Here is a 12,764-nt window from a genome sequence, read left to right on the forward strand (position 1 = left end):
CCATGGGCTACGGGGCTGTCTCTAGGCCTCCAGGAGAGGCATGTGTGTAAAAAGGGTGCGGGACTGTTAAGGTCCACTACGTTATTGCTAGCCCAGGTGCACGTTCCTGTAGGTGGTAGGAACAGACAGACACCCAGGACCTGCCTTATAACACAGCCTGCTTTCTGAAAGGGACCTGATTCCAGTCACTGATAGAAAATAATTCTGACAGAGCTCTTCTTTGAGCTGTCCAGATAGCATCCGAAATGGAAACCAGCTGAAACCGCCTGAGTCTTGTTAAAAGCAGATCCTTCTGCAAACAAGCACCTGTCACTGGCCTGGGGATTCGGGGTTTCTCTTGAGAATTGCTGTTGTTTCTAATCTCAGCTCCTTTGGGGGCTTCAGGGCTTCCCAGGTTGGAATTTGTGGGTGCCCCCTCTGCCAACACACACACATGTACACTCATGAGTCACCCATAGGGTTTCCTGCAGACATATGCAGTCACTCCTCAGAATCTCACATGGACCAGGGAGATGATTCCCATCAGGAGACTGGGGCTGTGCTGACTCAGAAGAGCTGCCACCCCACACAGGACAGCCAGGCTCTGGGCAAGGTAGTTTCTGGGGCATCCTGGCTTTCTTGACACATGTGGCCTGAGGACCTTCTAGAAGACAGTACAACCCCTCCAAGTACCATTAACCTTTTCTAGCCACCCAGCAGAGGTGCCTGGGTAGTGCCTGTGGGCTGAGTGGCCTCTTGTGCTGTGGAAGTAGCTGAATGGGGATGCAGGTGGCGGGGTGGTAGCTGTAGACTAGCTCATAAGGGAGGGAAGGGGCAGCACTTGTGGTTGTGGATGTAATGGTGTGTTTAGGATCTGGCAGACTGGGGGCCAGGCCTGGGTATGGTTCAAAGAAGCCTCCCCCAGGAGCCAAGGGCCATCATAACTTGTAGAGTGCACAGGTCTCAGAGAAAGTCTGCTTTAAACTGGGGGAGGGGGCTAAGCCTGCCTCTGAGAAGGGGGGCCCCAGGGAGATAAGGTTGTCTCTGGGCAATGGCCCTGGCCTCCAGTGATTGCCCGAGGCCCTGGCATCCTGAGGAGTGATTCGGCACTTGCCCCAGCCCAAGCCCAAGCCGCCCATCCCCTCATTCCTTCTTGGGCCCACACACTCCACCTGGAGCACAGAATCCTGCCACCCCGGACACCTAGCCCTGAAGAGCAGCTCAGCACCCTTGTGGCCCTGCCCTGCTTGCTGTCCCATTGCTCTGTCACCCCCACCCTTTGGCTCTGTGGCAGGCAGGGTTGGTTGTCTAGCTGGGGGCAATCTGTACTCAGAAGTTCCCAGAATCTCTCCTGCCGTGCTGGGATCTTTTTGAGCCTGCTCTGAGTCTGAGAAAGCACTGGACTTGGGGTGTAGACTTCCAGAATGGGGAGACCTGGGCTGAGAGGAGGAGGTGCAGTTGCCCCTTGCATTAACTGGGCTGCTGATTGCAGTCAAAGCCACATGCCTGTCTGATCACAGAGAAAACTGGGGCAGAAGACAGGCAAGGCGGTTTACTTGCAGATGCGGGGGATGGGCATGTGTGAATGTGCTCTGGTGTGAGGTTTCCCTAATGTCACAGCATGTCAGAATGGACTGTGTCATTTCGTTTGGGGGCGAGAGGTCGGTCGATTTCTTGTTAGCGCTCCTGGTGGGTGTTTCCTCCCTCTGTGATGGTTGCCCCTGCATTCCCTGGCTTGGCTCATTTTCTTTGAAGCAATGACAGTTGATGATAATCTTCTTAAGAGTAATTGTGGCTCAGTTCATAATGATCATGGATTAATCTCACATTCTGATTCAGAAGGAAGCCGTTTAGTTTATAAAGTTTAACAGTTGGAATTTTTTTTTTGCCTTTTATTTTTTTCTGTTTTAATAATTCCCATATCTGCTGTTTTCTCTTTACCTGTGTTCTTGAACATTAAATGCCCCTACTGCATAACTCTACAAGCTTTTATGAGTTGTGGGTGGAGCACTGACAGGAAGGATCATGCTGGGTGGGAGTGATGGCTGACCCTGTCCTGGGTGTTCCATCTGCATGGTCCTGCAGCCATTGCCTGGTGTCTCCCTCCCCAAGCCCTGAACTCCTGGGGAGCGGGGACTGCATCTGGTTCTTGGCTGTGTGCCTAGCATGACCCACATAGACAAGATGCCCACTACTTTGAATCAAAGTGGCATCCCCAGGTAGCTTTTAGGACTTCCTGGTTTCCTGGCCCCACCCGGGTTCTCAGCACACCTGAGGGAAGCAGTTCTCTCCCCTCACAATGGTGCTTCCTGGAGTGCTGCTGGAAAAGCACAGCTCTAGTTCAGAGAACGAGAACCTCAGGCTGGAGGTGCCCTCCCAGGCCGTCCAGTCCTCTGTGCATACTCCCCGTAGCATCCCTGCAAACGACCTTCCATCAGATGGCTGTAGCCATTAGAAAGTTCTTTCTTGGGGTAAGCATGTCTCTGCGTTTCCCCTCCTCTTGGCCCTTGTTAGGATCCTCCCACCGCTTCCTCACTCTGCTTTCTGGGGAGCAGAATATTACTGATTAAGCAAGACTCCTGACTCTTTCAGTTCTGCCTCTGGGGGCAGCCTCAGAGGGGCCCCAGACGCTATGGCCCACTGCTTTTCCTCTGACAATGGAGAAGGAGCAGAGCCTCTGCTCCTAGATCCACAGAGAAGCTGTCTCCACTCCCACCCCAAGCCCCCTTGGGAAGTCTTCTTGCTGCTACCTGGGGTGGAAGGAGCAGGAAATACAAGGTTGATGGAAATGATTCAGGGAGCAGGGGCCCTGCAGATGCCCTCAGGTTGCTTTCTGCCCTCCTCCAGCTCGGGTCTGGGAGCTACACGCAGTGTGCTGGGTGTGGCGTGTCTAGCATCCAGCTGAGTGAGGCTGTTATTTCCTCACTCTGGACCCCTGCTCCTGGTGCTGCCCTTGAGCCCTCGCCATCCCGTGGGATGGCTTTGACTCACTGACCAGTCATCTTGAGGCCTCTGTAAACAAAACCCCAAAGTCTTTCATCAGGATGATGTCCGGCCTGTCTCCTTCATTCTGCCTGCATGGGGAAGACCTGGTTGTGGTCCCCACATGTAACACTCGACCTCCTCCACTGAGGTTTCTGCTTGTTATGCCCTTTGGTAGCTTTCCGGAGTCTTCTGAGTTCATACTGCCGTGCTGAACGCTAGTATCTCTTCCGCTTTGCATCACCCTTGAGTCCGCTGAGAGGCCTGCCTTGTCTTCAGGTCATCAATAAACACACTAACCAAGGGAAGCATGATGCTGGAAACCTTCTTTGACTATGGCGTGACCCATAGTTGCAAAAACCTTTGAATGTTTGTCTAATTGGACTAGCATGCCACTTACATTGCTTCGTCTTGCCCACAAGTTATTGTCACTGGTCCCTGTGATTCCATGTGGCAGCCTGGCTGTAGTGCCCTCCCGTTTTTTCCTCATAGGGCCTGAGGACATGTTTCCTGGCTTGCTGGTGAACTTGGGCTTGCTCCTAGTGATCACCTGTCTTCTAACCATTCAAACCACCCCTCTAGCTATTCAGTTAACCCCCTGCACAGTCTTACCTGGGGCCTAGTTAGACTCACTGATCTGCAGACTATTTCTTTCCCCAACTGAACATAAGGCTGCATTTGCATACTTCCAGCCTTGTAGCAGCTCTCTAATTTCTTTTTTGTTCTTTAGAGATCACCAGCTGTGGCTCATCGTCCCTATTTGCATAGCTGAGCATTAGAATCATCTCTGTCACTTGCTTTAAAAGAGAGAGTGATGTGGGGGATAGATCCTGGGGCAACCTCCTCAGCAGTTCTGAATTACCAAGTGAGGGCTGAGTGCCCCTAGTAGTTTTAATGCACCTACTAAGTTTGGGAGCCAGTGGCCGGAAGGTTGGAACTCTCGCAAGCAGCATGGTCCTCTCCCTTCAGAGCTGCTCCCCCATTCCCACCCCCACTGTGTGTTCCCACCCCCACTGTGTGTTCTCACCCTCACTGTGTTTCCATGATGTTACAAGCAGCCGCTAGGCAACAGAAGCCACAGATCTGGGCGTCCTGGTGGGGTTTGACATTAAGAACAGGTTTGAAGGCAGACACCCTGGGTGGTATTTCCTCTCCTGACAGCCCACTTCCCTGATTTCCTGGGTCCAGCAGGGGCAGCTTCCACTGTGACTGAGGGGAAAGCATGAGGGCAGGAAGAGGAAGGGCGAAGGAGCATGGAGTGTGGTCTGTGCCTAGGTTGGCCTGGCCCTCAGCTCTGATGGATTAGCTGGAGCATCTTAGGGGTGGGGTCTAAGAAGAGGGAGTGGGAGAATCGGCTTCCTAAATATGTTGGCCATGTCTGGCTTTTCCAGCCCACAGGACAAGTGCCCCTGTCCTCATTTGTTGTCAAGCATGGTTCACTCTTCAGATACCTGTCAGGCATCTCAGGGGAAGCAAGGGGATGTGGAGGGACTGTCTCCCTGCGAGGTGAAGGGACCACCTCGTTGACCCTGGGCAGAGTGGATGGATTGGTGGACACGGCAGACTGAGCTTCTCTGACCCTCATGAGCCAGTGGCTTTGTGCTTTCCTGGGTCTCCCTGGCCCGGCCCCCAGCAGGAGGTGACCATAATGAAGGAGCTGCCAGGGTCAGCTGGAAGACCCATCCATCAGTGCCCTGTCTCCTGTCCGAGTCTCCTGGCGGGGCTGCAGCTGGCAGCCTGGGCTTGGCAGTGATTCCATAATTGGAGCCCAAGTCATTAAAAAGCCATTACTGTCTCTTCTTGTGGTTATCGTTTAATGCTGCCTAAAACAGTGCCCATTAGAAAGAGGCAGGCTGGGGAGTGTTGGTGAGAAGGGCCGATGCCTGGGAAGGTGCTGTGGTAGGAGATGAGGCAGGGCTGGCTGCCGGAGAGGAGGGGCACTGGGCCCACCGAGGAGGGGAGAGTAGCTTCGGTTCTGCTCTCCCTGGGGACAGCCATCATTGTTGTCATTGTTGTCCCAACACGCTGCTGTTTGCTGGGAGTCTCTGTTATTCACCAGGGACAGATGTTGTGCTGCAGATACATTGTTAGGCAAAAACACCCACCGAGTACGAGCTTGTCCTTGCCACGTGATTGTGGCCCCCTCGGACCTTTGCGGCTGTCCTAGAAACACCAGGAGCCTGCTTGCCTCCACGTGCTGCTGCCCCCCTCCTCCTTTAGGTGGGTTTATGTGAGCCCTCCTGGCTGGGTCTTGCTCAGCCAGCCATATTCTTACCCACCAGGCACACATTGCTTCTCCCCAGCCTGCATGCTCCATTCCTCCTCCAGCTGCTCCAACGTGTCCGGTGGTGAGGGAGGTGGTGGGTGGCTGTCTAGGCACTTCCAGGGCATCTGAGTTTCTGGACTTTCTTCAGAAGCCTAGCCCTTGTATTCATCTATCTTTCTCTGAAGGCCTGTGGTTTAATCCATTCTACCTGTAGTCTTACCCAGGAACCATGTTCCCAAAGCCCGTGGCTCTTTGTCATTCTCCCCCATCAGGGAATGGAGGTGGGAGCCAAGGAAGAGGAAGTAATGTCTTCATGGAAGGCAGCCTCCTTCCCAGCGCATAACTATGTGGGAAGTACATGACAGTGGGACAGTGACCTGTGGTGGTAAAAGGCCCCACTGCATGGTTAAGGACATTAAGGGGGCACTGGGCAGTGAGGCCACTATAGCTGGAACCATCTTGTGTCAGTTGGGCAGCCAAAGTGACTGGCACTTCTGGAGTTGGCTATGCTAATGTGAGCTTACCTCTCAGCTGGATGTCCCCTTTTCTGAATGACCCTAGATATTAGCGTCAGCACCACAAAGTCATCTTCTTTGTCCTGTTCAGCCAAGCCCAGTTCCAGGGATGACCCAGATGATTGCCCCAGCCCTGCCATGTGAAAGTGCGAGTGGCTTGCATCGTCCCAGTAAGCCATGAAATGGCCTCTCCTGCTGGCAGGAAGGGGAGCCAGCACTGTCTTACGAGGTGACACGGGCTCCTGTGGCTCTCTTCACATGACTGAGATTACAGGCTGCCCCATGCGTGCCCAGGCACAGAGCTTGGCAAGCAGAGCATGGTTGGATTTCAGGCCGCATTGCGCCTGTCAGCCAGGTACCACACAGAGCCTAGACTGCAGTTTGCATCCATGTTCTGGAAATCATGAATGAGCATGCACTGCTCGTGCAGCAGCCCACGGAGGACAGTGGTGTCTGCAGACTAACTCTTTGAAGTCTGTGTGAGCAGACGCTCTGCCCTTGCGTTATTCAGTCAGGCCATTGGGCTAAGGTGGAGAGACAGGTGAAAGAGTGTAGCCTCTGGACCTGGCAGGGCCCTGGGCTCTTGCTTGCTCTAGTCCCTTCACCCTTTCTTCAGAACTCTTGCTGCCACCCTCTGTCCTGTGGTGCATCCTTCTGTGATGAGATGCTCATCGTCCCAGCCAGCTTGAATTGTTAGGAGCTGGTTCCCTGTTCTCTGGTCCTGGTCATGCCCTCAGGGAGTCCCACATGCAGCTGTGCACTCTTAGGCAGGTGGGCTGTTTTAGATAAACTGAGGCCTTGACTCAGAAGCATGTCTGTTGAGTAGGGTTTTTCCTGTGCCCTGGCAGCTGAGGGTTCAGGGAATGAGGCTGTTCTGTGCATGGCCCCAGATCACAACTGGGGCTCCTCGTGAGTGCAGAGCAGCCCATGGGTATCAGGAAATACCCTCCCAGATGTCAAGGAGGTAGGACCGCTGCCAGTTAAAAATATGCAGAGTCCTCATAGGTTGTGGCCAGGGAGGCAGATGGGGGAAGCCAGGGGTGGGTGGTGCTGTCTGCAGTCCATGGACTTGAACACAGACACACAGTAGTTTGGATGAGCTGAAGGGACATTTCAGGTCAATTACTATTCCACCTAGGAAGGGCTTCTGCTGTCAGGAGGAGGTGGAAATGGCTTCAGCTTGTCTTCGGGGTGATTTGACCTCTACTTTCCCCCTTACATGCTTCCTGTACTCACTTGCTCACAAGGACGCCCACCTCTTCCACAGGCATTTGCGTGCATGTGTGTCCAGGTACATGCTCACACGTGTAGATACACTCACACATTTGGACCCCTTCTGTGTGTGCACAGGCATGAGATAGACTTGCAGCCTCACACACAGACCTAGTGCACTCGGGCATGCCTGTGCAGGTGCCCACACGTGGAGTCTCGTTCAGAGGCGGGCTCCAGCATAACTGGGCCAGGGAAGCTGGGGGTTCCCAGAGCTCAGATCCTCATGCTCCAACCCCACCCCTGCAGCTGTCCTGACTTTGGCTTCTGTAGAATTTGGGTGGGCCTACATCTCATGCATATGTCTTGGACTGGAAAGGTAACTAAGTGATTGGAGCTTCCTACTTGTGCTCTGCCTTCCTGGGAGGCAGGCCAGTCTGTGTGAGATGATGCTGCCCATCCCAAGACCTTAGTGACTCTAGGATTTGATGCCCTGATGCCATCTGTGCCATGTCTGTGGCCAGGAAGGACCTGGTGGCTGGTTGCTGGGCTGTGCATTGATGTGCTGTGTCTGCCCTGCAGATGTCCCCACCCAGCCCTAGCCCTGCCCTGAGACACTAGCTGGTTTCTTAGCTTCACTCTCTCAAATGAGGGGACCCTCAGCCCTCTAAGTGGGGAAGGGTATGGGCAGTGTTGGCACCTCCACTCTGTCACCTGGAGAGCCAGGAGGTTGCTTTGAACAGATCGGGAGAGAATCTGCCCCAGAGGACCCAGCCTCCTCCAGAAAGGATGGAAAGAGCTGGTGAGATCCGAGAGGGAGCTGGAGGGGGTGGGCCCCTGGGTCTGAAGCTGGGCTTTGGGCCTAGCTTGCATGTGATGCCTCTGGACAGGTTCCCCTGGATCTCAGTCAGGCCTGGCCCTGCTCATGGGCCCAAGGGGAAAGTTTCCTCCTGTACTTACTGGGGCCAGACAGACTGGGAAGTCCTTGGGGCAGGAGGGATCCCAGCAGGAGATAAGCTCCCAAAGGGGCAGAAATGTGGCTCACACCTTTCTGTCTCGAGCTGGTTCCCAGACAGTAGCCTCACCCTCCCACCCTCTCCCATGTGCCCAGGAGCTGTGATGGGAGGGGTTTCAAGAACCCAGATGTGCTGGGGGTGGGCTCTGGGCTTCCCTGCTGCCTTGTGGGCAGGCCCTGAACCCTCCTCTCTCCCTCTGCAGTGTCTTAGATGATGAGGGCAGCAACCTGAGGCAGCAGAAGCTTGACCGGCAGGTGAGTGAGGCTGGGGTCAGGTTGAAGGGCAGTCAGCACTCAGCGTCCTGGCCAGAGTCTGGGATCAGCTCTCCAAGGGCAGAGGGGAAGGGTTGTCCACCTTCCTGGGGTGAGCCTGTCTGGTGGGAGGAAGAAGCTCTCTGCTTTTCCAGCTTCAGCATTAGCACTGCCGCAGTACATGGGGCTTTGGCTGGGCCGGCAGCTGGGCTGACTGCAGTTAGAGGGCTGGATATCTGCTGTGATCCTGCTGGGGCAGCTACCTGGGCTAAATTTTGCCTCCTTTTCCTGGACCCCAATTCTCAGGGCACCAAAGACATAAGGTCTTGGCCCAGAGTGGGCTGTGGACCCCGTATTGACCTCTAGAACTCAGCTGAGCAAGCAGGGCCTTCTCTGCCATCCCAGTCTGGAAGCCCTTCCTGGGTGGAGGCAGTGGGCTGCCCTCCAGGGCACGCTGCCAACCTCTGTGCCTATCCTGTACCTCTGTAGCGGGCCCTGCTGGAGCAGAAGCAGAAGAAGAAACGCCAGGAGCCCCTGATGGTGCAGGCCAATGCCGATGGGCGGCCCCGGAGCCGACGGGCCCGGCAGTCGGAGGAGCAGGCCCCCCTGGTGGAGTCCTACCTCAGCAGCAGTGGCAGCACCAGCTACCAAGGTACACCTTGCTCTTGGGACAGCCAGCCTGGGGAGCCCTTGTGCTGGCATGTGCTTCACACCACAGCACTGCTTTAGGGAGGCTCTCAGGGACTTCCTGTTGACCCAGGGAGGTGGGGGGCTCATTCTGTCAGGGTGTGCCCAGGCTGAGTATGGCTCCCAGCCCAGGTGGACAGCTGAGTGGGGCCAGCGGAGGGAGGCTGGGACCTGGAGCCTTGGGCTCCTGCGTATACTCAGGCCGTTGGCTCCTGAGTCAGTTGTTGGGGCTGAAACCTTATGGATCTGGGAATTCAATGGTCTGGGTTTCTGATCTGGAGCGTTTCACTGAGAGCAAGAGGCAGCTCCTAAGAGCGGAACAGTCTGCTCCCCACCAGCATTCTGCCTCCTGAGAGGAATCTATCTCAGCTTCCTGCCCATGCCAGCTAGTGTCTCTTGGCGACAGACACCTGTTGCCTCCCCTCCCTGGGGTCCCCACACCCTCAGTCTGCCTGGCTTCTGACCTGCAGGTCCCTTCACAGAGCCGTGGTGACCAGCAGCCTCTAGTTCCCATCTTTGCACACTCCGGTTCATCTTGCAGAGCCCACTTGGGGGTGGCAATTGTCTGCAGCTCATCCTGGCTGGGGGATGGCTCTATTTCATCCCTATGCTCAAGGCCATCCCTCTTGTAGGTTAAGAGCACCCTAGGTCGCACAGAGGATGGGTCTCTCTGAGCCTGAAAGGACTCGGACTCCACTGCCCCCTGCTGGTGCTGGTAATCCTGGTGGCTTCTCCTCAGATAGTGACTGTAAGAATGTCGCAGGCATCTGGCTTTTGCAATTGGAAGGAACCTTAGCAACCAAGGTGCCCCCCTCCTTCTGTGGCTTCCTCAGGACATGCAGCCTCCAGCCACTTCGAATTACTGGTAGTTGCCTCACCTCAGGACTAACCTTCTTCGTCTGACTGCTGGGCCCTCCCCACACCCTGCCCCACAGTGTCTCAGGTTCTGCTAACCCAGCCCTTAGCTTACTGGATCCCCTTGTCTGTGCCTTGGAGGGCACTACAGAGTCTCATTCACCTGCTGCCCAGTCTTGGCTTGGCACAGAGGACAAACTCGGTCCCCTCTGGGCACTCATTCCTCTGAGGAAACCCATTTCATGTCTAATATGAAGGCTGTCTTTGGGCCAGGGCCTAAGCCTGGTGTTAGGTGCTTTCCCTGCATTATCTCATTTATCCTCACAACACCTCATTCTCCTCACCCGCTCAATAAGGAGATGGGCTCAGAGGGGTTCGACGACTCACCCCTGTACACTGTTAGTGAACATCAGGCCGAGGCTTGGAACCCAGGCCTGTCAGACTCCAGATGGCTTTTCCGCTATATTATGTTGCTCTTTCATCGTAATTCCCCACTGTGTGTGCTTCAGTTCAGCACCGGGGGCCACAGCTGGTATGCCTGCGCCCCACCTGAGAGGCTCTTCAGAGGAGAGGGTCAGGGACCTTAGCCTTGCCTCCTGTCTTGGCCCCAGCTGCTCCACATAGAACTGACCCCTGGCCTCACCCTTTCCTGGCAGCCTCCTCCTCACACTTTCTCCCAAGGGTACTCTGGGTCCTGTGGAGCCTGGCCTGCTGCCGTGTGGACATCCCAGCCCTGCCAAGCCTGGCACCTGACCGTTTGAGGCTGCACATGCAAGGGAAGCCCGCTCCTGGGAGTTTAGGTCCTGCCAACATCTTGAGGCTTTGAGAGAGTCCTGCAAGTCACTGATGTGCAGTCATCTTGGCAGGTGTTTCTAGAGCACTGACTGCGTGCTGGGGCCATGCCAGGCCCCAGAAAGACGGCAGCACCTCCAGAAAGAGTGCACGACCAAAGTCAGAAGACAGAGTTTCTGGTCAGGCCAATACTGGTCACCTGCTCACTTGTGACTCTGACCAACTCACTCACCCTCTCTGGGTCTGTTTCCTCCCCTGAAGAGTGAGGAAAAATCCTCTGCCTCAGGGCTTTGAAAACTGAAGCAGCCAGGGGATGTTCCAAGGTCGAATCAGCTAAAAGCTCTTCCCCACTGAGACTCCACACCAGACGGGGTGCGTGCTGCCCTTCTGGGGCCCAGTCTCTGCCCAGCTCTAAGTGGTGGGCAAAGCCCTGGGGAGGCTGCTGCCCACGGGGCTGGCCGACTTGGGCTCGGTGTTTCTGAGTGCCCCCCAACCCCACCTGCAGCTTTAGCCGCCTCCTGCTCTGCCCTCTGCTGGCTCTTGGTGTTAAATACAAGGTCATTCCCAGAGGAAGATAAGGGAGTCTGACGTCAGTCAGCACTGACGGTTTATCCCTGTAAACAGGTTTTGATCTGCTGGCCGTGCTCATTCATGTAATATATTCATCCATTTCTTAAATATTTATTGAGGGCCTACTTTGTGTCAGGCCCTGGACTAGAGGCCAGGGGTCCAGGGTAAGCACAAACGGGCATGGTCTCTGTTCTCTTGTGGACCTTAAGGTCTAGAAGGGGAGAGAGAGTTAAACAGATGTCAAAGGTGTACTTTGTGGAAAGAAGCCAGGCTCTGTGAGTGAATGGCAGAGAGCCTGCTCCCAGAGGGTCAGGGAAGGCTTCCTTTAGGAGGTGATGCCTGAAGTGGACTCTGCAGGATGCGTGGGTGTTAGTGGGAGGGGACAACGGTCATGAGGGCAGTCCAGGCAGTGGGACAGCTGGCGCAAGGCCCCTGTGGCAAGAGGGTGTGCAGTATGTACAGAGCACTGAGAGAGCCCATGTGGCTGGGACCTGGGGTGCCTGGAGGTGAGGAGAGTGCAGTGAGGCTGAGGTCAAGAGGGAGGGAGGTGGAGGAGCCAGACTGGCACGAGAATATGGGTCTTCATCTTCAGAGCAATGAGAAACTTTTCAAGGAATTTGAGCAGATTGGAGTTCTAATGTGTGGAGAATTCAGAGGCCACCTGCTGTGACCTTTCCGTGACCTCTGTTGGTGTGTGCAGCTCCTTGTATCCCAGAATTATTATCCTGCCTCAGGATGCTCTGGCACCCAGGCTCCTGTGGGCCCATCCCATAAAGGCGGTGCAGGCTCCCTGGAGTGCTTGCGCTAGCTGTGGTCTCTTTCAGGAGATGTAGCCTTTTCTGTCTTCATCCACCATCTTCAGTGACCCACGTTCTCCCACTCTCCCTCCCCCTGCCTAGGCTCAGACAGTTCGCTGGCCCAGAGCTTTGACTCTTCTTCATCTTGGTTGATCCTGATGTGGGCCAGGCTGTTGACTTTATCATACTGGGCTGGGGGTGCCACTCCTTCCAGCTTGGCCTGCCCTGGGCATCTCTGCCTGGTAGAGATGAGTGGTACAGAGGCCTGGTAGGGCTTGGGTGTTGGGGTGGATCTGGGAAATGTGCTGGGAAGTGTGTCTGAGTTGGAGTTCTGGTCTCACCTAGTGCCAATTTCTCTCTCTCTGTCTTGGGCTCTCTCCTGAGCAGTTCAAGAGGCCGACTCACTTGCCAGTGTGCAGCTGGGAGCTGCCCACCCAACAGCACCAGCCTCAGCCAAGAGAACCAAGGCAGCGGCCGCCACGGGGGACCAGGGCGGGGCCTCTAGGAAGGACAAGAAGGGGAAGCACAAAGGTTGGCTTGCCTTCACTGCAGTCTTCCTCAGGAGGCCCGGCCCCCACTGCAGGGTTGGGGGGTGGCTGATCTTCCTTACTCGGAGGTGAGGGACAGGGTGGGAAGCCTCAGTGAAGGCACAAAAGGGCACTCAGGGTCCCCACCTAGCTGACTCACGGGCCTCCTCTAGCTCATGGGTACCTGGGCTAGCCCGTGGGTGTGGGCAGGCCCTCCATACTGCTGGGAAGTGAAGTCCAGCTCAGCTGTGACCCAGAAAGCCCCTTACCCACCTGGCCTGAGCACCTGCTACCTCCATCCTGACCCGGGACACTCCC

At 55.5% G+C, this 12,764-nt stretch overlaps 1 protein-coding gene across 1 annotated transcript in view; it reads left to right on the forward strand.

Moving 5' to 3' along the window:
* Window positions 1-12,764, forward strand: part of TUB (TUB bipartite transcription factor) — a 65,642-nt gene that overhangs the window by 41,164 nt on the left and 11,714 nt on the right. Inside the window, 3 exon segments of the mRNA XM_070273372.1 lie at window positions 8,170-8,221; window positions 8,708-8,870; window positions 12,307-12,450. Coding sequence (XP_070129473.1) covers window positions 8,170-8,221; window positions 8,708-8,870; window positions 12,307-12,450 — 359 coding nt within the window.

This window comes from Equus caballus, chromosome 7 (assembly GCF_041296265.1).
Source record: "Equus caballus isolate H_3958 breed thoroughbred chromosome 7, TB-T2T, whole genome shotgun sequence".
Classification (NCBI taxonomy): domain Eukaryota; kingdom Metazoa; phylum Chordata; class Mammalia; order Perissodactyla; family Equidae; genus Equus; species Equus caballus.